We start from the raw sequence: 26823 nt of genomic DNA, 5'->3' as shown, positions 1-26823 counted from the left end.
ATTGCTACTCAAGAACCACCGGTTCAAGGAGATGCTTTAGGTGTGAGACATAACCATACACACAAGTTATGAGGGTCGTGCAGCTGTGGGAAGAAGGACAGGGCTTAAATCCAAGGGGCAGACACAGTTTAAGAGCCCCCCCCCCCCCACGGTCAGGGCTTGGAAGGGGCGTGGCAGGGCTTGGGAGGGAGGGTGGAGCTCCAGAGCATAGAGTCTTGGAGAGAGGAAAGAGGGACAAACTTGGTGGAGGTGGGGCGAAGGGTACAGGTTTGGGGCGAGGGCGGAGCCTATAAAGATTGCAACGAGGTAGGCGTGGCTCAAAGTCCGGGGGCGTGGCCCAAGCGTGGGACCCGAGCTCAGGGTGTGCCTTAACCGGATGTCCGCAGCACGTGGGCGGTGCCGGAGGAAGAAGCGGGCACACATAGCGCAGGCGCACCTGACTCCGCTGACCCACCGGAAGCCGCCTAGGCCTTCCCCGCCCTTGTCCCCGCGATAGTGCGCAGGCGCGTTGCCCCTCCCCGCGCTGCCGCCGCCGCCGCTACCGCCTCCTTCCGTCTTCCACGCCGGCGCCTCGGGAACAGGCGCGACTTCCGCTTCCGGGCGGGCGGCGCGGGGCTGCCGGGGAGGGGGAGGGGGTGGCACTTCCGGTAGGGCCCTCGGGTCTCCCCGGAGCGGCGGAGCCTCCTCCGCCTTCTCGGCCTCCTCCCGGCGGAGACCCCGGCGCCGGTGAGTGACGGGCGCGCGGCCCGGGGGCCGGGGCGGCGGGGGCGGGGGGCTCCGCCCTGGACTGCAGCGGTCCTCAGGACGCCCCCCCAGAACGTCAGTGCTTCTCTGCCGGGCGCTAGCCAGGGCCCCCCACACACACTGCTCTCCAAAAGGCCGCTCCAGATGTGTCCCGCATGAACGCCCCCTGCTCGGACGGCTGCCAGAGCGCCTTCATTCTGACGGTCCCCTCACCTGCCAGGCCCCCCACCAATGCTTTCTCTAGGATCTCTTTCACATAGTTCACCGTCATTGCTTCTTTTGCAGGGCAGTCCCCCGATGCCACCAGCATTGCTCCTCTTGTAGTGCAGTGGCTCGTGAATCCTAAAGGACTGCCTCCGAAGAGGGCTGCATTCGTGCTTTGCGACATAACTGTCCCCCACTAACGATGATTACATACATTCCACTCCCAGAGCCCCTTTTGTCGTAAAAATGTTTTCTATTCTGATCAAAATGCTATTTACTCATGTAACCCCTCCTTAATTCCGCTCAAGAATACCCCTTTCAAACACACCCCTCAACGAACAGCTCCCTCTAGCGTTCCCCTTTAATACCCACATCTTCCCTCCTGCCGCCCCCCCCCCCAGGCCCCCAGCAGAAAAAACCTGTCTGCTTAGCGCCAGACTCTGCTCCTGCCTTCATCCTGGCCTCCTCTGCCTTCAGTACTTCTGCTCTAGAACAGAGCACGGCAGTGGGACGTTCTTAGAATGTTCTCCTTCCCCTAGCCTTAGCCAGTTCTGTAGTCACTTGCAGCCAGCTTGCATGACACTTCCCTGGACTTCCTAGGGAAGGTTCCCTGGCTCCACCAGCGTGCAACACACCTCTTTCTGTAGACATTTGTTGTTCATGGAGTGACTATTCATCCTTCCAGGTCCAGGGCATATAGTTGGGAAGGAGAGAGGTGCAGACAGTTTTTCATCTTATGAAGTTTTAAAGTTTAATTAAGGCAGATCAGAAACAAGAAAACAAATAAGCAGTATAATGCTCGCTCTCCAGGAGGCTGGTGAGCCTCTTCAGAAGTGAAACCTGAATCATGAGAGGAAATTTAGCAAGGCAAAGATCTTGGTAAACAGCCAGGGGGGACAGGGCCCTGTGACCATGGTGAGTAGAGGAGCAGCGGAGGAGGCTGGTGAGGGTGGAGCATGAAAATTGAAGGGAAGAGGGTTGGAGGGAAGGCTGATGGCAGAGAGCTTAGGACACCTCTTCTACCCCAAGCCCCGAAGGCACATCATTCATGTATGTTCACACACACACTTGCAGATATTTTATGAGTGCCCACTTCACCCTAGGAATGCCACAAGAACAAAACAGGTAAAAATCCCAGTCCATGTGGACTGGATATGATGTCAAGAGGGCAGACATCTAAAAATCAAAATCCATAGAAATCCAAAGTCATACAGTGGGCTAAGGAGACAGAGTTATAGGGCTGGGGTTTCAGGAAGACCTCACCCAAGATTCCCTCACTCTCCAATAAGCCATAGGACAAAAGGTTAGATTTGGGTGTAAATTCCACTCCTCTGGACAACTGTACTGCTTTTAATACCCTCTCCCCAGGAGCAAATGATTAAGAGGGGCTACTAGGGCTCATAACTTAAAGCACTTTCTCTCTTCAGTCACTTTTTCTCTTCCCCTCCTTCATTAATTTAATCAATGAGTTCTTATCAAGCCAGGCACTCATGTTGGTCCTGAGAACAGAGTAGTGAACAAAATGTAAACTTTGCTTCTGAGCTGGGTTTGGTGCCTATTATCCCAGTGACTTAGGAGGCTGAAGCAGGAGGATTGCAAGTTCAAGGCCAGCCTCAGCAACTTAGCAAGGTTCTAAGCAACTTGGTGAGAACCTGTCTCAAAAATTAAAAGGACTGGGGTTGTAGCTCAGTGGTAAAGCACCCCAGGGTTCATTTTCCAGTATCTGCCACCCTCGGTTTTTTTTGTTGTTTTTTTTTCCCCCTGTCTCTGCAGTGGCACCAGCTTATGATCCCAGCTACTTAGAAGGCTGAGGCAGGAGGATTTTAAGTTTGAGGCCATTGTGAGCAACTTAGCCAGATCCTGCCTCTATACAAAAATGTTTTTTAAAAAGGGCTAGGGTTGTAACAGGTAGTTAGAGCAGTTGCCTTATATGCGCAAGGCCCTGGGTTCAATTCCCAGTACTGAAAACAACAACAAAATATTAAAAAAAACAAAAACAAAAAAACACTCTCTGGAGAGGGAGACCAGCAAAACAAGACAGGCTGGCAGAACGTGTGGAGCATTAGTTGATGGTGAGTGGTATGGAGGAGATGAAGCAGTGGGGATGTGGGCCTGGCCGTGGGCCACAGTGGTCACCAAGAGCCAGTTTGAGAAGACAAAGTGGAGCAGACAGGAAGAAGGTGAGAGAAGGAGTCAGAGCACTTTGGGCAAGGCAGCAGCCCTGAGCATGGGTAGAGCGGACACACTTGTGTCTGTGGGGGCCTGTGGGGGAGATGGAGGTCATCCTAAGGTCTCAGTTGTGCTCTGAGTAGAGTCATTGTAGGGTTTTGATTAGAAGAAGGTCATGGTTTGACTCTTGTCCTATCTTTAAATGGGAATAGTAATGTTTATGAGTTTGTTGTGAAGTTGAGACAAGTCACATGAGTCAACAAACAATAGAGTTAACAAATGTCAGTGGCTTACCATGGATTGGGTCCACCCAAGAGATTGAGATTAGGTGGCAGGGAGGTGGATGAAGCAGATCATGTCTCCAGTATACAATGGAATGGGGGCTCCACCGTTGTCTCAGGGTAAAATACTGAAGGCATATGTAGGGAGTCACACCTGCTGTGTGATGTTGGGAGACTAATTTACCTCTTGGTTACTTTCTTAGTTACTTCCTTTGTATTTCAGAGTCAATATGTGTAACCATCTGGGCATGGAGGCGCACACCTGTAATCCCAGCATCCCTGGATGATGAGGCAGTAGGTCCCAAATTCTGGGCCAGCCTGGGCAACTTAGACTCTGTCTCAAAATTTAAAAGTAGAAGTGGTGGGGGAGGCTGGGGATGCAGCTCGTTGGTAGAGTACCCTGGGTTCATTTCCCAGTGCCAGAAGGAAAAAACCACCAGATTAATTTAACTCTTCTCATAGGGTGTTTGGGAGGAGGGTTTAGAAGAGTGCTTGGCTGCTGGGAGGCTCTTCCCCAGGGCTCCGTGCCTCTGAGCATCACTGTTAGATAACAACAGGCTGGAATTTCATCATGAGCTGCTGTGTTGCAGCTGAATGACTCACAGGTCCTGACATCAGAAACAACTAGAATCAAGAACCTGGTTTCCCTCTTACTGGCTATGTGACCTTGGGAATAACTCAGCTCCTCAGTTCCTCACTTAGCAGATGGGACCAAGAATGGCTCGAGACTGTTGTGAGGCACTAAGGACATGGTACACATCAAACTGGGCCAATGTAGATGTGAGCGGTCATAGCTTTCACTGGGGGACCTCTCTCCCCAGTATGCCTCTCTGCATAAAGCCCCTCTGTGACACATTTCCCCTCAGAGAGACAATGTGAAGCTCACTGAGTCCTCAGAAAGAGGAAGTATCTTATTTCTCACTGGAAGTCATCTTGAGACTGACCGTTCTCTCCCCACTAATCCCCACACACACACCTGCCCACCTTGCCCTCTGTGCCACAGCACTGTTCCCAGAGCCTGCTGTCTGCTCCCTGGGGAGCCGTCAGCTTGGCCTGCACCTGCTCGCTGCACAGAGCTTCATCAGCTCGGGCGCTCGCCACGGTCCTGTCCCTCTGGGCACTGCTTTGGCTGCATTTCTTCAGCTTTGGTGTGTTGTGGTTTTGTTTTCATCACTGCAAAAAGCATTTTCAAATTTCCCTTGTGATTTCTTCACGGACCCTTTGGAGATTTAGGAAGGGGTTTAATTTCTACACATCGGCAAGTATTTGTCAGGTGCCGACCTAGTGTCCATGAGTGCTGTGCTGGGTCCTGGGGTCACATTAGGGAACAAGGAAGGCCAGACGGTAAACACACAGCGAGGAGGACATCACCAGCCAGTGGCAGTGACTGGGATGTAGAGAAGAGTGGGATGGTGGCCTGGGAATGCCACCAGAAGGAGGCCCTGAGGAAGAACATTCCAGGCAGAAGGAAAGATCCATGTTGATTTTTTTTTCCAAGATAGTAGCCAACACCCCCTCCTACCAGGTTCCTTGTGCAGACCTCCCTCGTACCCAGAAGGATGTGGAATAAGAGGGAATAAGACTCCTGCCTCCACTCCCAGGACACAGCTTCTAGCTGCTCAGGCCAGTTGCTCCCTTATAGACTGTTGCTCTATGACCTTGAGCAAGTCACTTGGCCCCTCTATGCCTTTATTTTCTCACCTTTTCAATGGAGAGAACAAATATCCCATCTCAGTTTTGGTGGGATTCAGTGAGTTAACAGGACAATGTGCTCAGAAAGGTGGACAGCCTGTGGAAATGCCAGCCAGCCACAGCTGTTAGTAACAGGTAATGTCCACCTTCCCACCACCCCAGGTTGCTCCCCTAAGCCCAGCATTCCTGCACTGAGTGTTTTCGCCTAACCCCTGGGGCCCGACCTAGGTTCTGCCTTTGCTCCTTCTGGAGAGAGATTAAATGGAGAAAGTATGAAGGGCATGGGATGTCAAGCCTTGTCCAAGGACAAGGACACTCAGCTGGAGATAAAAATATCGAACTCCGGTGGACAGGGGGTGGAGGAGGCACTCACCTTTTACCTGTGGGAGGAGAGAACCTGCCATGCTGACAAAGAATGAGGGTCTGTGTCTTGGGAGGCCCCTGGGTTCCTAAAGTGGGCTGGACACTGAGCCAGGCCCCCAAGGGTAGGGATGATGGGCATGTAGCAGACCCCATGGGCACCTCTCTTATTGGCTCAAAGGCTGGCTGGGTCCTGAGAACTCAGAGCAACTGCAGGAGACAGTGCTGGGGCGATTGTTCAGACAGGACAGCTGCAGTCTGGGATGTTAAGTACTCCTAGGCAGGTGCTGGGAGTGCTTGCTTGAGCTCTCCCAGGTGTGTGATGTCATCATGGCTGTGTGCAAAGCTCAGGGGACAGATGTGTTCCATTATGTGCTGTGTCGGCCTCTTTAGTCCCCCTGCAGTTCAGGACTTCCAGCCCTGTTTTAAACATGGAGAAACTGTGGACCCCAGCAGATGGCATTAGATCCCCATGTCTTCCCAGTCGCAGGGCCTGTGAGGTGCTGTCTGGATCAGGCTGTCCTCCAGAAATACCAGCACCCTTGCAAGCAGACACTTCTTCCCACCTTGAATTCCGGGAGAGCCCCTTCCCCAGGACCGGCTCTTCCTGTTCTCTTGCTTCTCCTGACTTCCCTTTTCTACTCCTAGAAGCAGTAGCAGTAACGACACGTGGTGATACTTTCCATGCATGCCAGCAGCACTTTACCTCGAGAGCTTCCACGTGCCAACACTGCGTCCTCGTAACAGCCCTGTGGCCTAGGGATATGCTCTTCTTCCCCCTTTGGAGATGAGGTGGTCACTTAGTTAGAAAGTGGCAGGGCTTAGATTTGAACCTGGCATTCTCGCTCCGGAGCCCACTCTCTGAATCACTCTGACAGAGCTGCTGTTACCCTCATTTTACAGAGGCAAGCAAGTCCTGAGGGGACTGAGAACAGAAAGTGGAACCCGAGGTGACAGAGAGTCTTAGAACTGAGATCAGAGGCTCCCCCAGTGCCAGGGGAGCTAGACTGAGAAGGAGAGAATGGACTTGCAGGTGGTGAGGGGGAGGATCTGGAGATGGACTGGGAGGTATGTGAGGTCCCTGGAAAAGCTGGGGAGAGATGGAGGGAAGTGGGAAAGGGAGGGGAGGGCCGGGGCTGGTGCAGTGAGAGGGAAAGTTGGGGGACAAGAGGCTGGATACACAGCTCCCTTTGCTGGCCAGGGGCCTGCCGCCTTTCCTCAGCCCAATCCTCCTCTTTACAGGGTCTCCCTTCTCCCCATCTGCCAGAAATGGAGGCAAACCCGGCAGGCAGCAGCGCCGGGGGTGGTGGGAGCAGCGGCATCGGGGGCGAGGACGGGGTTCATTTCCAGAGCTACCCGTTTGACTTCTTGGAATTCCTCAACCACCAGCGCTTCGAGCCCATGGAACTGTATGGGGAGCATGCCAAGGCCGTGGCAGCCCTGCCCTGTGCCCCCGGGCCCCTACCTCAGCCTCCGCCCCAGCCCCCACCTCCCCAATATGACTACCCACCCCAATCTACTTTCAAACCCAAGGCGGAGGCTCCCTCCTCCTCCTCCTCCTCCTCCTCCTCCTCTTCCTCCTCCTCCTCGTCCTCCTCCTCATCGTCGTCCTCTTCCCAAGCCAAGAAACCAGATCCGCCCCTGCCACCCGCTTTTGGGGCCCCTCCGCCTCCGCTCTTTGACGCTGCCTTCCCTGCCCCACAGTGGGGTATCGTCGACCTCTCGGGACACCAGCACCTGTTTGGAAACCTGAAACGAGGAGGGCCAGCTTCTGGGCCGGGGGTAGCACCTGGGCTGGGTGCTCCAACAGGTGCACCAGGGCCACTTCCAGCCCCCTCGCAGACCCCACCAGGACCCGCCGCAGGGGCAGCCTGCGACCCAACCAAGGATGACAAGGGCTACTTCCGGAGGCTGAAATACCTAATGGAGAGGCGCTTCCCCTGTGGTGTGTGCCAGAAGTCCTTCAAGCAGTCCTCGCACCTGGTGCAGCACATGCTAGTCCACTCCGGGGAGAGGCCTTACGAATGCGGCGTCTGTGGCCGCACCTACAACCATGTCTCCAGCCTCATACGCCACCGCCGCTGTCACAAGGATGTGCCACCAGCTGCCGGGGGTCCACCACAGCCCGGACCCCCACTCCCTCAACTGGGTCTCCCAGTCCCTACAGCCAGTGCGGCCGCTGCTGTCCCCACCACAGTTTCCTCTGGCCCCCCAGGCACACCTTCCGCGCCTGCCACCTCTGGGGATGCCAACACCACCCCCACTGCCCCTGCAGGCGTTGGCGTGCCCCCTCCGTCCACTGCAGGTGGTGAGGGCCCATTTGCCTGTCCACTCTGCTGGAAGGTGTTCAAGAAGCCCAGCCACCTTCACCAGCACCAGATCATCCACACGGGCGAGAAGCCCTTCTCCTGCTCCGTGTGCAGCAAGAGCTTCAACCGGAGGGAGAGCCTCAAGCGGCACGTGAAGACACACTCCGCAGACCTCCTGCGCCTCCCCTGCGGCATTTGCGGCAAGGCCTTCCGGGATGCCTCCTACCTCCTCAAGCACCAGGCGGCCCACGCGGGGGCGGGGAGCCCTCGGCCGGTGTACCCTTGCGACCTGTGTGGCAAGTCCTACTCAGCGCCGCAGAGCCTACTTCGGCACAAGGCTGCCCATGCCCAGCCTGCGGCTTCGGAGGCATCCAAGGACGGCGCTGCCTCTGTCCCGCAGCCCCCACCCACCTTTCCCCCTGGCCCCTACCTCCTGCCCCCGGACCCACCCACCACAGACAGCGAAAAGGCCGCAGCGGCCGCAGCGGCCGTGGTCTATGGCGCCGTGCCAGTCCCACTCCTGGGTGCCCATCCGCTGTTGCTTGGTGGGGCAGGGACCAGCGGGGCTGGAAGCTCTGGCGCCGGTGTCCCAGGAAAGACTTTCTGCTGCGGCATCTGCGGGCGTGGCTTTGGGCGCCGGGAGACACTGAAGCGCCATGAGCGCATTCACACTGGAGAGAAGCCCCACCAGTGCCCCGTGTGCGGGAAGAGGTTCCGCGAGTCCTTCCACCTGAGCAAGCATCACGTGGTGCACACCCGCGAGCGGCCCTACAAGTGCGAGCTCTGCGGCAAAGTCTTCGGCTACCCACAGAGCCTTACCCGTCACCGCCAAGTTCACCGGCTGCAGCTGCCCTGTGCCCTAGCCGGGGCCACTGGCCTCCCCACCACCCAGGGTGCGACAGGAGCCTGTGGGCCTGGGGCTTCCACCGCGTCTGGGGGGCCCACGGATGGGCTAAGCTATGCCTGCTCAGACTGCGGAGAACACTTCCCAGATCTCTTCCACGTCATGAGCCACAAGGAAGCCCACATGTCTGAGAAGCCGTACGGCTGCGATGCCTGCGGCAAGACCTTTGGCTTCATCGAGAACCTCATGTGGCACAAGCTGGTCCACCAGGCTGCCCCAGAACGCCTGCTCGCACCCACGCCGGGTGGCTCCCAACCCCCTGATGGCTCCAGCGCCACTGATGCGGCCAGCGTGCTGGACAACGGGCTGGCAGGAGAAGTAGGGGCGGCTGTGGCAGCGCTAGCAGGAGTGTCTGGGGGCGAGGACGCTGGTGGGGCTGCAGTAGCCGGGGCTGGTGGAGGTGCCAGTTCGGGTCCTGAACGCTTTAGCTGTGCCACGTGCGGCCAGAGCTTCAAGCATTTCCTGGGCCTAGTGACTCATAAGTACGTGCACCTGGTGCGGCGGACCCTGGGCTGTGGCCTCTGTGGCCAGAGCTTCGCGGGCGCCTATGACTTGCTCCTGCACCGCCGCAGCCATCGGCAGAAGCGGGGTTTCCGCTGTCCGGTGTGTGGGAAGCGCTTCTGGGAGGCAGCTTTGCTGATGCGCCACCAGCGATGCCACACAGAGCAGCGGCCCTATCGCTGTGGTGTGTGTGGCAGAGGTTTCCTGCGCTCATGGTACCTGCGGCAGCACCGCGTGGTGCACACTGGTGAGCGGGCTTTCAAATGTGGTGTGTGCGCCAAACGCTTTGCACAATCGTCTAGTCTGGCAGAGCATCGGCGGCTGCACGCAGTGGCTCGGCCCCAGCGCTGCGGTGCCTGTGGCAAGACCTTCCGCTACCGCTCCAACCTGCTGGAGCACCAGCGGCTACACTTGGGCGAGCGCGCCTACCGCTGTGAGCACTGCGGCAAGGGCTTCTTTTACTTGAGCTCTGTGCTGCGCCACCAGCGCGCCCATGAGCCCCCGCGGCCCGAGCTACGCTGTCCCGCTTGCCTCAAGGCCTTCAAGGATCCCGGCTACTTCCGTAAGCACTTGGCGGCCCACCAGGGTGGCAGGCCCTTTCGCTGCTCCTCCTGTGGGGAGGGCTTCGCCAACACCTATGGCCTGAAGAAACACCGTCTGGTGCACAAGGCCGAGGGCCTGGGGGGCCCTGGAGCAGGGGCAGGAGCCCTGGGGAAGGATGCCTGACTCCAGAGTTTTATCTGCAGCTCCAATCAGATGTCCCTTCTTGACTCCTCCCTCCTAGGGCTGCTGATCAGACTCTTCCCCCTCCTTGCTGTCACCTGTCCTTCTGAACTTCAGATGTTTGAGTCTCCTTCAGGGCACATGCCCTACAAATCAAGACTGAATCACTCCCATCCTGGATCTCTGGACCTCCCCTCATTCTGTCAGACACTGAACTGAACCCTCTGTCTAACCCTCTTTTGTAACCCTCACTAGCCACCCCCAGCAGCATTCTGCCCTGGGAGCTCTTTGGTGGAGATTAATCTGAACTGCCTCCCCTTTGGAATCTGGCTGGACAGCAGATATGAGCTGAGTTGGGAGGGCACAAGGGGGGTCTGGGTGCTCTTGGATGGTGGGGTGGGGGTGGGGTGGCAGACGAAGCTTGTACAGAGCAGAGGACAATAAATCTTATCAACAGGGTGGTTGAAGTTTATCTTCAGATCTCAGGGAGAGTGGGGGTTAAGTGTTGGCGAGATGCAAGGCTGAGAACTTGTTTCCTTGGGGATTGTGATTCCCAGGCACCCTCTGCCTCACAAGCTGTGTTTCAGCTGGTATTCACTAAGGTTTGGCCACATTCCAAGCACTGGCCCAATGGTTGGGCCAATGGAAGTGAGCAAAACAGGTAGGTTTCTCCTGTCAAGAGCTGGCTAGGGGTACAGACTGCCCTGCATGGCACTTTCAGTGTTTGCTCACTTGCCACCCTTTCCTGAAGCCCCTGTCTTTCAGGTCCCAAGCTGGGGCACTGGGTGAGTTAGACATGGCCCTCACCCTTCAGAAGACTAGGGAACTCCTGTCAGGCATATCACAGCCTCGTGTGGACTCAATTTACAGCTCACTCGTAGCACCTGCCTCTCCAGGATAATGATTTGGGGTTTCAAAAGCCCTTTCAGAGATCCATGGTGGTACATGCCTGTAATTCCAGCAACTTGGGAGTCTGAGGCAGGAGGATGACAAGTTCAAGTCTGGGCTGGGCAACTTAGTGAGACCTGTCTCAACAAAGTATAAAAAGGGATGGGGATGTAGTTCAATGGTAAAGTACCTCTGGGTTTGTCAGCCCCCAGTAACAAAAAACAACTTATGCAACTCTCATTTTCATACATCACAGAACTGTGTGGTGTATGTCCTGCAGTACAAGTTTATAGTCATCCCGCTTGTCAGAAGAGGAGCATGGGGTCCTGGAGAACAAATGAGCTTCAAGGACACCTGGCAAATTTATGGTAGAATTGGGACTCATCTCAGGGTACTTTAATACCGAAACTTGAAGATGAAACAGGGGACACTGTCTGGGCAGGTCTAGTGTGACCCACAAGAAGGCAGCAACCCAGTGTGCCAAGTTCTCATGCTGCAGACCTACCATGAAACAGCCTACAGCAGAGCTCCAGGGCTCCAAGGTCACCTGGAAGTGGAAGTACCACTGAAGACTGAGGGAGCATGGAGTAGTCACCTTACCAGACTGGGGCAAGAGTTAAAAAAGCTTCCTCGAAAGGAGGGTGAGACCTGAACAGTGGATAAAGCAACAAGAGCTTGCCAGGTAGAAACATGGGCACATAATCCCAGGAAGAGGATGGGGTGTCCAACTAAACCAGCCATTCTCGAGAATTTAAAATCTAGTACAGCTGGAGGCTGGAGAGGGTGTGTGGCTGGATCCTGAAGGGGCTTGAATTCTAAACTGTACAGTTCAGAAGTTTTTTTAGGCTAAAGGCTGAAAACTGGCAGCGGCCAGTCTGGAAGCAATTCAAACCATTTAGTTTGTGCATTAAAAAAACAAAAACTTTGAATGGTTGGGATGTAGCTCAGTGGTAGACCCCTTGGATAGCATGCTCAAGGCCTTGGGCTTGGCTTAGTTAGCAACATTGTGGAATCTAAGAATTTTATGTGAAATCCTTTGATTTTACATAATGTTAACTAATGGAACGTCTGAAAATTTGAAGAAATCTATCAAACCCAACCTGCATCCCTGTTGGCACTGAGTGCCATTACCTTCTCCTGAGGTGTGAATGTAAATGCTCCGTTTGCTCTCCATCCCACCACTCCTTGTTGAATGCCAACACTGAGCCCAAGTGTCAGTTGCCATGTTTCACCTCACAGATACTTTTCCCTTTAAATCTGGCCAAGCAGCTCTGGTAGGTATTTAAATTTGTGATCCCTTCTCAAAAGTCACAAGGAGCTGTGGATTGGTGTCAAGTATACAAGTGGCTCCAGTGTTGGAGAATGGAGAAGGTAGGGCCTCAGCTGGGCTGCTGTGCAGTTATCCAGATGTGAGGTCACTGTTGGCTTGGTCTACAAGAATAGTGATGATGAAGTATTCAGATGTCAAAGACACTTAAATGTGCTACATGGGGAGACTGATAAGGGATTAGGTGACGGAGGAAGACCACAGGAACCTGTCCAGGTTCCTAAGATGGGGAGAACAAGTGTTTTCCTGGGGAAATGGGTCAGTTTTGTTAACTCATCTGCAGGCAGTCTTGTGCTGGCTGATTGGGACTGACACTAGTGGTTTATTGTCTCCTGAGCAGATCAGGGAGCAAGCAAGTGTGCCAGCTGCAGGATCCCTACATTGTGTCAGCCTTCCTGAACCCTTCTCCCACACAGAAATAAAAGGTCTGAACAGCCAGTACCTATTCAATCATATTCTAAAGATGAGAACACAGGCTTGGAAAGTGGTACAGTGTAACTTAAACGTTTATGGAAGACCACAACATGGCTCTGCTCCCCCACTTCCTCAAAGAAGACAACCCAAATACAAGACTGACAAAGAGAAACCCTTCATCAAGTCCTTTAATAGGAATAGACTGGAGGTTTCCCACCTCCAGCTTTCAAGTCCTCTTATTCCACAGTGCCGCCAGAAGGCCATGCTGCCATTAGTTAGTCCTTCCTTGGGACTGCCTGGGACTAGGCAATAAACTGCTTCAAATTCAGAGTGGAGGAAAGTAGAGAAGCCTGAGACTTCTTTGCAGATGTGTTGGACCACAGGCTCTAAGCCTAAAGCTTCAGAAAGGAGCCAGTAAGTGGTGGACATCTTCTGCCTAGGGGTTTGTAGGCAACTCAAGTCCAGTGCAATACAGTGAGGTAGGAAAAGATTCCACCACCGTCCACCTTAGGGAGCCCCAAATAGTCCAGCACTCTGCAGAAGGCCTAGATCAGGAACAATATGGTGGATGAGATTTTCCCACCTTCCACTTGACCCTGGCTCCCCTTTTTTAGTGTTCAGGTTCTGTTACAGGCTACATTTTGCCCAAGGACAACCTAACAAGAATGCAAACAGGACAGTGAAATGCTTCCCACCGTATCATGTTCACCTGGGCACACACAGGGCTGCACTACCCCTCCTGTGGCCTCTCACCTAGGTGCAGTGTGGGTCTCTGGGAGTCCACAACCTTGGTAGTCTCCTTCTCCAACACCAGCAGCTCACTACCTCCCTGTCTGCCCCTGTCTCTTTCTGCCCACACCCTCCCCTGCAATCTGCCTTCTACTTCCAGAATTATCACCCCCAGACCTGCTCTCCCAGCCTACTGGTCAACTTCCACCTTCACCTTCACCATTTCCCCATGCCCCTCTTCCAGAGTGCTATCTGTCCCGCACCCACTCCCTGACCCTTCAGCCACCAGTGAGCCCAACTGGCTCCCAGAGTCTCCCAACCCAGGCCCCGGCCCATGGAAGTGGGTGCGTTGGTGCTTGCGGAAGTTGGAGGAGTTGTTGAAAGTGCGATCGCAGAGGGTGCAGCGGAAAGGGCGCTCGCCAGTGTGGATGCGGGCGTGGCCGCTCAGCACGGAGGACTGCGTGAAACCCTTGCCGCAGATGCCGCAGTGATACGGGCGCTCGCCGGTGTGCACCCTCTCGTGGTCTCGCATGTCTGAGGAGCGGCGGAACGGTTTGGCACAGAACCTGCAAGCGAAGGGCTTCCCCACCGCCGCGCCAGCAGCCGCAGCGGCCATCACCACCTCTGACCTCTCCTGCGGCACCCCTGGGCTTGGCTCTCCAGCTGCTGCGGCTTGCGGAGGCCTGCGGGAGGTGCCTGGCTCCAGCCCATGTCGGTGCTGGTGCCGGAGCAGTGGCGCTAAGGCCTTGAAGGCCCGCGGGCACAGCGGGCAGCGGTAGGGCTGCTCCCCCGTGTGTAAGCTGTAGTGAGCACGGAGGCTGGCGGGACCTGGGCAACTGTGACCACACACGTGACACCGGCTTGGGTCCCCACCCTGCCCGCCCCCATCTGCGCCTGCCAGGTGGCCATGTTCATGGAACAGCAGCTCGGAGACCAGTCGGAAGGCAGCTGGACACAAGGCACAGTGGAAAGAACCTGGCTCTGGTGGCTCTGGTACCAGGGAGGTATCTGTGACCTTCACCACCTGGATCTCGATGAGGTCACTTGGGGGTGTGGCGGGGCGGCCATCATCAGGTGTCAGGACCTGGTGGGGGAGAAGAACAAGGAGCCTGTGGACCCTGCCTGGAGACCTCCCCAGAAGCCCCCACTTACTTAAACGTCTGCTTCACTGCAGGCCACTGCTCCCTCTCCTTCTAGGTCATTACCAAGTCCCAGGATGCCACCCCATGCCCTCAGCTCTTCCCTCTTGCCTAAAATATATCGAGGATCCAGCCACCTCTCCTCCACCCAAGCTCAAACCCCTGTCCTGCTTCCATAGCTGAAAGAGCCTCCTAGAGGGAATCTGTTCCCACTTCTTCCCCTTATAATCCACCTCTCTTGAGCAGCCTGAATGGGCTCTTGAAAATGTAAATCAGATAAAGCCACTTTCCACTCAAAACCCTCCCATGGCTCCAAATGCAATTAAAACCCCAAATCCTCGCTATAGTAGCCACCCTGATCTGACTCCTGCTTATCTCTCTGACCTCAATGTAAACAGAAGCCGGCACCCAGTTGACTTCTGTCATCTAAATTTAGCTACCCAACCCCCACTCTATCAGCTCTCTTTTTATTTCCTTTATAGAATGTATCACCAAAAAAAAAAAAATCTCATTTATAGTCTCTCTCCTCTCACAGGATGGCAAGCTACAAGAGAACACAATCCTTGTCTGTCTTGATCACCTCTGTTATAGACCCTGAACAAGCAGCTCAGTAAATGTTTGTTGAATTAATGAATGTCCCCAGTTACTCTCCAGTCCTGAATGAGGGGAACAAGGAGGAGGTTCCAAAGTCATCTGGGACACCCATTTCTCCCCACAAATCTTCCCATGGGCATTGAGAAGCATCACTTGCAGAATCATCCTTTCACCCCTACATTGTGACCTGGTCATTACCCCTCTTTCAGGGTCACCTTTTCAACCTTCCAGCCAAGTTGGCTAGCCCTAGAATTTCCCGAAGACCCCGCCCCTATGAAGGTACCACCCTAATTATGCAAACGAATCCCTGGGATTCCTCACCATGGCCCAATCCTGCACCACAGACAACCCCTGTCGCCAGGCCCCGCCTCTTCTAGGCCACTCCCTCGAATCCCATAGGCGCCTCCCTAGGCCCCGCCCCAGCGAAACCCCAAAAGCCCCGCCCCCAGGCCCTGATTCCACCCCCGCCAACCTTCATAGGCCCCGCCCCCTGCCCTGCGACCTCTCCCGCCTCGAGGCATTCCGCCCAGGCCCATTCATCGAGCCCACCAGGTCCGGCGGCTCCAGGGATCGCGACTCTGGGATCCGTGAGCTCGGACTCGTGTGCTCCGGGCGCGCAGCGGCCATCTTGTGCCCAAGCCCCGTCCCCGAAGCCAATGGTCGCTCTCCAAGGGGGTGGGGCTTGGGCCGGCGTCAGAGGTTCTGCGCCGGCGCACTGCACGGTGGAGAGGGGCGTGGCTGGGGCGGGGCTCGGGCCGCTCTTCTGCCTGCGGGTCGGGGCCGGCGCGGAGGCAGGCGGCTGGGTGGCTAGAGGCGGCGTGGCGCGGAGGGCGGCCGGGTAGCGAGGAGGGCGGCCGGGGTCCTTGCTCGCGCAGGCGAGGCGTCCAGACGGGCCTTTCCACGGCGCTGGCCGAGCCGGGCTTGCTCGGGAGCCTCGCAGGTGAAGTTGTCGCGGTCGCCCTCTCTGCGGGGCGTGAGGACGCCGGGTGCGGAGTTTGTGAATCGAAGGCGTTCTCAAAGTCGGTGTCGAGAACGAGTCTCGGTGAACCGCCGCCGCGCGGGTGCCGAGAGGAAGCCGGCCGCTGTGGGAGCCGCTCGGGGCCAGGGGCGACGGCAGCACCAAGGACAGGGCTCCTCGCGCCGCTCGCGGTCCTCCAGCCTCCTGGCTGCGGTCTAAGTTAGTCACTGCACTTCTCTGGACACTCCCCTTTCTCCTGGACGGGACTGCAGCCCTGGGAGAACAGAGACGTAGAAGAACCGTGAGACGCTCAAGTGTTTCCTTGGCAGGGCAGGAGACCCAAAACATGACCGTCGCTCCCAAGTTTGCAGTTCCTTCGGGGAACATGATAAGGTTGCTTTAATATATATATATATTAGTTTTTTAGGTGGACACGATGTCTTTATTTATTTCCTTAATGTGGTGCTAAGGATCGAACCCAGTGCCTCCTGCGTGCTAGGCGAGAGCTCTGCCACTTAGCCCCAGCCCAGGGTTACATTTTTCTTTGAAGTTAAATGTAGTCGTTGACTTGTAGGTGAAAGTGTTGCGTGACCTCTTCAGTACACATGAAGAACCATAGAGCGACCCACAGTCTTCCATTCTTACTGGTTTGGTTAGAGATTGTTGGTCAAAGTCAAGTTTGCAGCAGCCCAGGCTCCAGAGTGACTAATGAACACAAAGCTGGTGCCTTGGATATATAATGTTTACAGCAAGCATGTGTTGTGTTAAGCCACTGAATTTTAAGGTCGTCCTGTAGCGAACTCTGCCTTGATCAGGTCCTCAAGATGATAAGCACACATTCTACCACAGAGCTACACCCACAGTCCCAGATAGGTAACCTTTAAAATAAACTTTTATTAATTTCTTTGATCTTTGGGCTTATTTATTGCTGCAGCATAACCTATCTCAACTGATACATAAAGTCTTTTACTTATATTCATTTTGTTATGAACTACTTCTGCATAGGAAAGAATATAGAGTAACATAATTCTTCATACTCAACCAAACAACATTTAAAATATACAAAACACATACAGCCTGAGGCCTCTGTGTATCTCAACATTCATTCTCCTCTCTCTCTTGCCTTGCCAGGGGTTATTAGATTTTGCATCTACTGTTCATCATTCTCATGCATGATTGGGTTTTTTTTTGTTGTTGTTGTAATTTTGAGACATAGCCTCACTAAATTTCTTCGGGCCTCACTAAATTGCTGAGGCTGGTCTTGAACTTGTGATCCTCCTGTCTCAGCCTCCCATGCTGCTGAGATGACAGGTGGATGCCAACACACCAGGTTCATGCATGTATTTTTAAAATTTTTGCTACAGGTATGCAAAGATATGAAATTATTCTGCATGTTTTAAAATTTTATAATAAATTATGTAACTTCAGTGCAAACTCTAAACTCTAACTCCCCCAGCCTTGGCATTGTTTTTTTTTTTAATTTTTTTTAATATTTATTTTTTTTAGTTTTCGGCGGACACAACATCTTTGTTTGTATGTGGTGCTGAGGATCGAACCTGGGCCGCACGCATGCCAGGCGAGCATGCTACTGCTTGAGCCACATCCCCAGCCCCCTTGGCATTGTTTTCATGTCTACATTAATACGTGCAGTTTAATGGCTCATTGGAAACACCCACTGACAATTATATTATCTTCATCTAGTTTACCTACATCATTTACATTACCTTCATCTAGTCTCTGTTGGTGGACACTGGGTTGGTCCAAATTTTTATTATTACATACAACACTGCCACACTGTTATTGCTCATGTCTTCTTGAACCCAAAGGGAGTTTTCTCTAATAATACTCCTGGGGGTTGCAGTTGTAGCTTAGTGGTAAAGTGCATGCCTAGCATGCACAGACCCTGTGTTCTATCACCAGTGCCACAAACAACAACAACCAAATTTGCAAGATACACCTGGGAGTTGAGTTGCTGGATCGAGAAATTTGAGTCACTGGTGGAAATACAATGAGTCCGTGACTCAGTGTCTGGGAAATTTTAGGTAAGACATTTAATAATGCCATGGTTGCATTATGATTTTCATGGGCCCTGTCTTTTTGGTCCTTTTGATCCTAAAATACATTACAAATTATATTTTATGACTACATTGGTATGCAGATGAACATAACTGAGAAAGGATTATGTTTTTCTTTTGAGTGCTTTTGAAATGGGGTATCAATATATTGCCTGGTCCTGTCTCAAACTTCTGGGTTCAAGAGATCCCTGACCTCAGTCTCCCAAGTAGCAGGAACTACAGATGTGCACCATCATGCCTGACTTCCTTGTAACATAAAAATAAATTAAACCATGTTTGTGAGCCTGGTGCAGTGTTGCATACACTTGGGAGGCTAGGTAGGAGGACCTCGAGTTCAAAGCCAGCCTCAGTAGAAGGGAGGCACTAAGCAATTCAGTGAGACCCTGTTGCGAAATAAAATACCAAATAGGGCTGGGGATGTGGCTCAGTGGTCAGGTGCCCCTGAATTCGATTTCTGGTTCCAAAAACAAACAAATGAACAAAAAAACCATGTTTTGAGTCCCTAAGAGAGTATGATAGGCTCTAGACACTCTGTTTACCTGTTGAGTCTAATAGATAAGTAGCCCTTTCTCTCAGTTTCCTAATTTATAAAAGTAAGGTTACACATTACATGGTTGCTACAATGATGAAGAAATCTTTTAACATGTTTGGAATAGTGTATAATACAAAGTAGGTGTCATGTGTTAGCTAGGATTAAGCTAGAATTATTTCTACCAATTTACATTCTCACTGGCAATGCCTGGGAACCGCCCCCCCCCCGCGCCCCTTTGTGGACATCCATACCAACGACTAGTTGAACAAACTTTTAAATGTTTGCCATTCTGTGGTGTTAAGTGGTTCCTCATAGAGAATCTCTTTGTCAAATGAGATTTGTTCTCTGCTCTCCTGTTCTTAAGAGCCAGAATGATTTCATTTCTGCATCCACAGAGAAGGCATATAGATGCCCCAGTGTGTGTTACTGAGTGAATGGATTTTTGCAATAAAGATTTGTTTACTGGACCTTGAGGTCACTAAATATGAGAAGAGGAAAGCATGGTTCAGTGGGATGACTGGGTTTTCAAAGATGGCAAACCCAGGTCCAGATCTGTGGATTCATTTGCTATGTGACTTTGGGCGCATGGGTTTCCTCCCAGTGTCTGACTGACATTGCAGAGTGAGCACTGAACACCCTTTTGGCAGGGTTGTGGTAAGAGCACCACAGACTGGGAACACCAAGGGTCCAGCCTAAATCCTGGAGGCAGCTGGTGCTGAATAATTCTGGGTTTCTTCCTTCCTTCCTGTTGCCTGTCTGCGAGGCTGTTGGGGCTGGCATGGCACTGACAGCCTGTTGCACAGCCTGATGCTACATGGAATCACTAGAACATGGAATAAAGAGTCCTGTTTTGGGATCAGAGGTGTGGGGGTCCTGTCTTGCTTATTTCTCTCACTTTCTGACTGTGAAATACAGTGCCTGACACCTCTCCTCACTGGTCCTGGACTCCTTGCCTCAAAAACTTTTTTTTTTTTTTGTACTGGGGATTGAACCCAGGGATGCTCCACAATTGGGCTATATCCACAACTCTTTGTATTTTATTTAATTTTGAGTCAGAGTTTCCCTGAGTTGCTAAGGCTGATTCAAACTCACCATCCTCTTGCCTCAGCCTCCTCATCCACTGGGATTATAGGCATGCACTACTGTGCCTGGCTTGTCTTTTACAACTGCTTGGTTAAAAGACTCACCATATGGCCCACAGATTCCACTCCCAGTTATGTGACCAAGAAATAAATACACAGGTTTCCACAACAGTTTCATAATCAGAAGCTTATACTGATTTTTCATAATAGTCAAAGTGCAGGAACAACTCAAATGTCCATTGCACTGACAAATGAATGAACAAAATGTAGTATATCCATTCATAAAATACTATTTGACAATGAAAAGAAATGAAGTACTGGGGCTGAAGTACTGTGGCTCAGCCATAGAGTGCTTGCTTAGCATGGCCCTGGGTTTGATCCTCAGAACCACATAAAAATAGGTAAATAAAACAAAGGTATTGTGTCCAACTACAACTAAAAAAAAAAATAAGAAAATTTAAAAAATAAATGAAGTACTGATACCTGCTATATTATGGATGAGATTGAAGGCCTTAAGTGAGCTGGGCAAGGTGGCCCACACCTGTGATCCTAACAGGTGGGGAGGCTGAGGCAGGAGGATCATGAGTTCAAAGCCAGCCTCAGCAACTTTACAAGCTCCTAAGCAACTCAGTGAGACCCTGTTTCTAAATAAAAATAAAAAGGGCAGAGGATGTGGCTTAGTGGCTAAGGCCCCTTGGTTTAGTTTATTCCCTGGTACCAAAAACAAAACAAACAAACAAAAAACACATTAAATGAAATAAGCCAGACAGAAAAGGTCATATAGTATATGATTCCATTCACACCACACATCTTCTAGACATGGCAATCTACAGGAACAAAACAGATTAGTTTCCTTAGGACCAGGTTGTGAGTGACTGGAGGGAGGGAGGGAGGGTGTGCAGGGGATGAACATGTTCTAGACTGAACATAGTGATACATGCACATATCTGCAACTTTGGGAAAGTGGTGTCTCCTCTAGGGTCCACCTGACATCTTCAAATTGGGCACCACAATACCATTGTGGCAGGGTTGTGGTGAGAATGGTTATGGTGATGAATACACTTATAATTATGGAATTGTGGGATTAAGATGGATTAACTCGGGGCTGGGGATTTGGCTCAAGTGGTAGCGTGCTTGCCTCGGATACATGAAGCACTGAGTTCGATCCTCAGCACCACATAAAAATAAATAAGTGAAATAAAGGCATGCTGTCTATATACAACTAAAAATAAATATTTAAAAAAAGATGGATTAACTCTGGTATGTGGATCATACATCGATAGAGATGCTTTTTAATATGACTGGCTTTCAGGATTAAAGTGTAGATGATAATTTTTTTTAAGAGAGAGTGAGAGAGGAGAGAGAGAGAGAGAGAGGGAGAATTTTTAATATTTATTTTTTAGTTCTCGGCAGACACAACATCTTTGTTGGTATGTGGTGCTGAGGATCGAACCCGGGCCGCACACATGCCAGATGAGCGCACTACCACCTGAGCCACATTCCCAGCCCAATGTAGATGATATTTAAAAGTTATAAACTTACACATTATCCCAGCTACTTCAGAAACTGAGGCAGGAGGAAGGCAGGTTTGAAGCTACCCTGGGAAAACCTAGCCAGACCCTGTCTCCACATAACATATAAAGACCTGGACTGTACTTCTGTGGTGGAGTGCTGCCTAGCTTGTGCAAGGCCCTGGGATGGAACCAAAACCCAGAGCACAACAAACAGCCTCCATGGTATGCATATGGGTATTCACTGTGCAAGTCTTTCATCTGTTCTCTGAACATTCTCATAATAAAATGTTGGTATTGTGAGACTGTAGTCAATATTTATAATCTGATTTTTTTAAAACCCCCAATTCATGGCTCATTCATGTCTGAGTGCAAATTCTTTGAAGTCAGAGACCACATCTTTATCATTCCTTCTGTAGCTACAGCACACACACGAGTGTCTGGGTATTTCAGATATTCAATAAACATTTTTTTATTGAATTTTTTAATTTTTTATTTTTAGTAATACATGGCAGTAGAATGTTCAGTAAACATATTTTAATTAATCAATACATAAATGTAAATGTCTAACTGTGAAAAAGACATAAGTGTACCGACTGTGAAGAGAACAGATGCGGGAATCAGTAGCCCGTCATGATGGCAGCCTCAAGTCCTGTGTCAGTCGTGAACCTCCAGGAGGTCACCCTCAGGCCTTCCAGTTTGGGTGTCTGAGTGGTCTGTCAATGAGGCTAACTGAGGTTTATTGTGGGCTCAGTGGGCACCAGAGGCAGATCAGGGTTTGCTTACCACAAAGGAATATCTTGTCTGTCAACTTTCATTCTGACTTTTCTAGGGACAGACAGGAGAACAAGAAAACCCAGTTACACAGATGGGGGAAAATAAGGCCCAGCACAGGGAAGGAGCTCATTGAAAACCAGTCAGCCAGCAAAACCTGACTGCCCCTGAAAGACAGAATGAAGAGACAGATTAAGAAAAAGTACAAAACAACACATACCCATGAGCATTCAGTATGAGAAAAGAAATCCCAGCTGATTAAAGGACAATAATTATCCTATGCAAACCCCAACTTTTTTTTAGTTGTAGATGGACACAATGTCTTTACTTTTTTTTTAAAGAGAGTGAGAGAGAGAATTTTAATATTTATTTTTTAGTTATCGGTGGACACAACATCTTTGTTTGTATGTGGTGCTGGGGATAGAACCCAGGCCACACGCATGCCAGGCGAGCGGGCTACCTCTTGAGCCACATCCCCAGCCCCAATGTCTTTGTTTTTATTTGTTTATTTTGTTTTTTGTGGTTCTGGGGATCAAATCCAGGGTCTCACACATCAAGGCAAGCGCTCTACCACTGAGGTACAACCCCAGCCCACAAATTTTTTTTTAATATTTATTTTTTGTAGTTGTACATAATAACTTTTATTTTTATGTGGTGCTGAGGATCGAACCCAGAGCCTTGCACATGCAAGGCCAGCGCTCTTCCTCTGAGCCACAACCCCAGTGCCCCAGCCCCCCCCACCCGTGCATGAAATTCTGGGTTTTATCTCTATCACTGTCTACGGGTACGTTTTATTTATTTTTTCTTTTTTTTAATGTTTTAAAATGTATTTTAGATTTATTTTATACACACACACATTTTGGATAATGTGGTAAAATTCCTATCTCAGGCTCATACCTTGTAGTTTCGGCACTGTGGTCAAGGTGGGGGACATCCTGATCTAGGTTCTCTCCTGTATGAATTAGCCGGGCTGCAGCTGGTTGTTTGGGGTGCCGGGATGGAACTCGGGGCCTCGGCCTCTGAGCCCAGCCATACTTGCTCTTTTACTTAGAGGCAGGGCCTCACTGGTGGCCTAGCGCCTGCCATGGCACGGGGTGGCTCTGCAGGCGACCCTCCTGCCTCAGCGTCCTGGGCCGCTGGGACCACAGGCTGCGCCAGGCGCAGGCGGAGCCGGTGCTGCACCCAGCGCCGGGCCCTGTGGCCGGCGCTGCCCTGGTCCTAACTCTGCGCCTGTCATCAGACAGGAGGGCGTGGAGGCCGAGAACAGAGCGCCCAGGACCGGGCTCGGGCTCAGGGGGCCGAGAGCCCTCGGGCCTTGAAGGGCGGGGGCAGGCGGCGGGGGCAGGCGGCGGGGGCAGGCGGCGGGGGCAGGCGGCGGGGGCAGGCGGCGGGGGCAGGCGGCGGGGGCAGGCGGCGGGGGCAGGCGGCGGGGGCAGCAGCAGGTCCCCGAGGGTCTGTTCCTCAGCGTCGACAAGGGAAGGCCCTGCCTCTTGGCCGAGAGGCCACCGGGCGGCCCGGGAGGCAGAGCGGGCTGGGGTGCGGCCGGCAGGAGGCCGGTGCGCCTTCCTCAGAGGCCCCGGGGCGGGCAGGCGCAGCGCTCCCCTGACAGTGGCGGCTGTCACTCCACAGGCCGTCCAGAGGCCCAGCCGGACCCTCAGGGGCCTCACTGCCCCGTCTGTGGGGGGAGGCGGGCTCTCCGGCCCAGGCACGAAGGGACAGGAGGAGACGCCCCTGGCAGCCATCTCTGAGACCCACTGGGGAGCGGAGGTGCAGCGCCCCGGTTTCCCGCCCGAGCCCTTGGCGAAGGGCCCAAACGCTCGCCCGGTCCTCGGCGGAAGGTCCAGCCCCGCCCTCACCGGCTCGTTTCTGTCCCGCGGACCAGAGAGGCGCAGGGGCCCGACCGCTCCCAAACCCAAGAGCTTAGAGGGAGGTCGGGCTGGGCCGGAGGGTGAATCGCAGAGGTCGGCGGCAGGTAGAAGGGGCCCGGCGGGAGGCCACGAGAGGAAGCGTGAGCACGGAGCGCTAGGAGGGAGGACCACGGAGAGGCAGGGCGCGGCTAGAAGGGCCACCCTGCGCCGGGCGAGAGGAGGTGTGGGAGGGCGTGGGCCTCCGAAGGCGGGAACTGAAGAGCAGGCCCGTGGGATGGAGGCCTGGGTGTTGGCGGCCTCCATCTCGGTCCATCGCTACCTGTGTGTCCTGGAGCTGGGAACTCCTCTTCGCATCCTGTGGTCACTCGTGGAACAGAAATGATTCAGTTACCGTCCAAGGGAAAGAAAGAAAACCATATATGAAAGAAGCCAGCACAGTGCCTCTGCACGACGCTGTGGAACACGCGGGGACCGGTGCAGTTACACTTTCGCCTATGGAAATCGGGCTCGTCTGAACTTATTCTGGGGGTCTCCCATTCTCCCACACCCCTCCCCGACCTCGGAACTTAACTCTGTCTCCTGGGTGGCAGTGAAGCCAGATTTAAAATTAGGTCGTCAGTGTAGTTCGGAAAATCGGGTCTAATATCGAGTGAAATCTAAAATGGAGGCCAAGTTGAGAATGAATTTCTCAACTCTCGAATGTTAATGAAGTCCAGGAAACAGCCTCCAACAGATTTGAAGATAGCTCATCCCAAAGAAATGTTAATGAACAGCAAACTTGACTCGGAAGTGCCCAGATTACTTCTTCTCCTTCTCCTTCTCCTTCTTCTTCTTCTTCTTTTTTTTTTTTTTTAATATTTTTTAGTTGTTGATGGGCCTTTATTTTATTTATATGCAGTGCTGAGATTGGAACCCAGGGCCTTACATATGCCAGGCAAGCACTCTACCACTGAGCCAGGATCCCAGTGAAAGTCCCCCGTTTCCCTGTCCAAGGAGAATCACACGAAACACTGGCTGCAAAAGCAAGAGGTGTTTATTGAGACACAGGCGCCTGCGGGTGCCCAGCAGAACCTCAGCCGGAGCTTTGGTGAACTGGCACACCGGGCTTGGGGATACAGAGATATTTATAGGGTAAAGGGGCAGTTTGCATGGTAAGCAATAGGTTTCTTACTAGTTAATTTTAAACCCAGCATATAGGCTACCTAAAGGGCAAAGTTGTTTTTCACTTTATGTTACTGGAAAAACCACATAAAAGCTACATGTTTGCACTCTGGTCCTCTTGTTCCTGCTTATTCAGGCATGCCTTGGGACCTGGTTTACACCTAACTGATTATCTGAAAAACACCTCTGGTGCCTGTGTAGGTTTGTGACATGCCTCGGTGGTTTTGCAACTAGGCCTGACGTTGTTGGGCTGGGGTCTTTCACCAGCCCCCCAGATTACTTCTTTGGGCCACCAGTGTCCCAACTCTTCGGGCCTTCCCACCTACATTCCATCACCAAAAACTATAAAAAGGGGAACACATTCGCCCTTCAATGGATTCTACCTCTTGGGTCCCCTTCTTCCTCCAGGAGAAGTATTTTCTGCTGTCCTTTAATAAACTTCTAATTTTCCACTCAGACCTTGCCTCAGCGTGCTTCTCTGGTGTTATTCTTAAACACTGGGGAAGCAAGGACTGGACACCAGTCAACAGCGGTAACTGCAGCACCAGCCTCCTGGGGGAGGGGGGCTCACCTCTCAATTCAGTACCACCATCAAAACAAGCAGATGGAGATCTTCCACAAGCTAGAAATCCTTCCACAGCTCCTTCCAGAGGCAACATGAGAAATGCAGCTTTTCATCCTGGGGTGTGTGAGAGAGAAAGCTCTTCAGGAGGCAGTGCCTGCCTGCCTGCCTGCCTGCCTGCCAAACTCTCACCACTTGGTGCTCTGGCCAAATTCAAAACCACACCTTCCTGAGCACTGTTCATACCTACAGATGTGTCTTGGGTTGTCATGGAATTACTTGTGTTTTATTTGTAATAATGCAAACCAGACTTCCAAAGACTGTGTGTATGTAACCTGTCGTCTGGGGCAACTCATTTCCTCCAGAATGCCATTTTGACTCCTTTCTCACTCCAGCCCCCAGGTGGAGTGAGGAGTCCCTCTGCTTCTCCTGCACTGCACAAGACCACTGGTTTCAGAGGAACGCTTCTAATAGTGTCTTTGAGTGCCCTCTTTATGCCCTAGTGCCAGCAGCACAAATTCAAGTTTCTCAGCCAGATAGTGTGGATGTCTTCAGCCAGCATCCTGCATGGTGAGCTCTGAAAGATGAACAGTGGTCTGCGCTTTTCCAGTTCTGGCTTTTGCCTGAAACTGCACTTGCTGTTCCCCAATCTGGCTAATTCTCCTGTGACTGCAAGACTGAACTTGGACATCTCCTCTGGAAAGCCTTCCCAGTTCTGTGACCCTCACTCAGTCGGAGCACCTGCTTCTCTGGCCTCTTGGAACTAATGTTGCATCACAGTTGCTTCTTGACCTGTTTTCTCCTGTAGACACAGCTGCCCAGTATGGTAGCACCTGGCCACGTGTAGTTGCTAGGCACTTGAATTAGGCCAAGTTGTGTTTCATGTGTAAAAATCCAAACCAGATTTCCAAAGATTGTGTGTGTGTGTGTGTGTGTGTGTGTGTGTGTGTGTCCCATTCTAGTGTATGAGAACCAGCTGCAAGGGGCCCTGAGACTGAAGAAAAGAGGCAGAGTGATCCAGGATTGCACAGAGTCCCATTTATTGGGAGGTTAACTGACAGAAGCATGGTCATGGACAGGGGAAGACCAAGTGGATTCTTGAAATATGTGTTAGGAGGAAGGGTGTATATACTGGTTAGGACAAAAGTGACTTCATTCTGGCTGGAACTTACCTAGTTTATCTTATGCTAATATCAAAAAATCACATCCTTGGTGCCAGGGCCTGGGGACTTTGATGGCAGCTGTGTCTTAAGACAGTTGTGACTACATGAAGCTGAATCCATACAGCTAGATAGAATTCATAGAACTAGTGTTATATATGT

The 26823-nt window shown here is 52.2% G+C and overlaps 2 protein-coding genes across 5 annotated transcripts; one reads left to right on the top strand and one right to left on the bottom strand.

The window, feature by feature from the left end:
* Positions 1 to 589: 589 nt before the first annotated feature.
* Positions 590 to 15014, top strand: Znf865 (zinc finger protein 865). Of its 2 annotated transcripts, none has more exons than XM_013366128.4 (2): positions 590 to 726; positions 6693 to 15014. In XM_013366128.4, exon 2 carries the CDS (start codon positions 6720 to 6722, stop codon positions 9888 to 9890), a length of 3171 nt encoding a protein of 1056 aa, XP_013221582.2. In that variant the 5' UTR covers positions 590 to 726; positions 6693 to 6719; the 3' UTR covers positions 9891 to 15014. The 2 variants fall into 2 exon arrangements, with proteins under 2 accessions (XP_013221582.2, XP_005342263.3); XM_005342206.5 differs by lacking the exon at positions 590 to 726 and adding an exon at positions 1459 to 6518.
* Positions 12687 to 16338, bottom strand: Znf784 (zinc finger protein 784). 3 transcript variants are annotated; one of them, XM_040279809.2, is made up of 2 exons: positions 15451 to 16338; positions 12687 to 14329 (listed from the first exon to the last, which is right to left on the bottom strand). In XM_040279809.2, exons 1-2 carry the CDS (start codon positions 16321 to 16323, stop codon positions 13436 to 13438), a joined length of 1767 nt encoding a protein of 588 aa, XP_040135743.2. In that variant the 5' UTR covers positions 16324 to 16338; the 3' UTR covers positions 12687 to 13435. The 3 variants fall into 3 exon arrangements, with proteins under 3 accessions (XP_040135743.2, XP_040135744.2, XP_005342264.2); XM_040279810.2 differs by having other exon boundaries at positions 15481 to 16338; XM_005342207.5 differs by having other exon boundaries at positions 15528 to 15684.
* Positions 16339 to 26823: the final 10485 nt, after the last annotated feature.

This window comes from Ictidomys tridecemlineatus, chromosome 15 (genome assembly GCF_052094955.1).
Source record: "Ictidomys tridecemlineatus isolate mIctTri1 chromosome 15, mIctTri1.hap1, whole genome shotgun sequence".
Lineage (NCBI taxonomy): Eukaryota > Metazoa > Chordata > Mammalia > Rodentia > Sciuridae > Ictidomys > Ictidomys tridecemlineatus.
Note: the sequence above shows the minus strand (reverse complement) of the source record. Positions and strands in the feature narration are given on the sequence as shown.

Excerpts from the sequence above, each read along its gene's own strand:
- Znf784 (XM_040279809.2), bottom strand. The coding sequence starts at position 16,323 with ATGTTCCCCGAAGGAACTGCAAACTTGGGAGCGACGGTCATGTTTTGG. Across the intron at positions 14,330-15,450 it reads AGGGGGCGGGGCCTATGAAG|GTCCTGACACCTGATGATGG; the intron begins GTTGGCGGGGGT and ends CTCCCCCACCAG.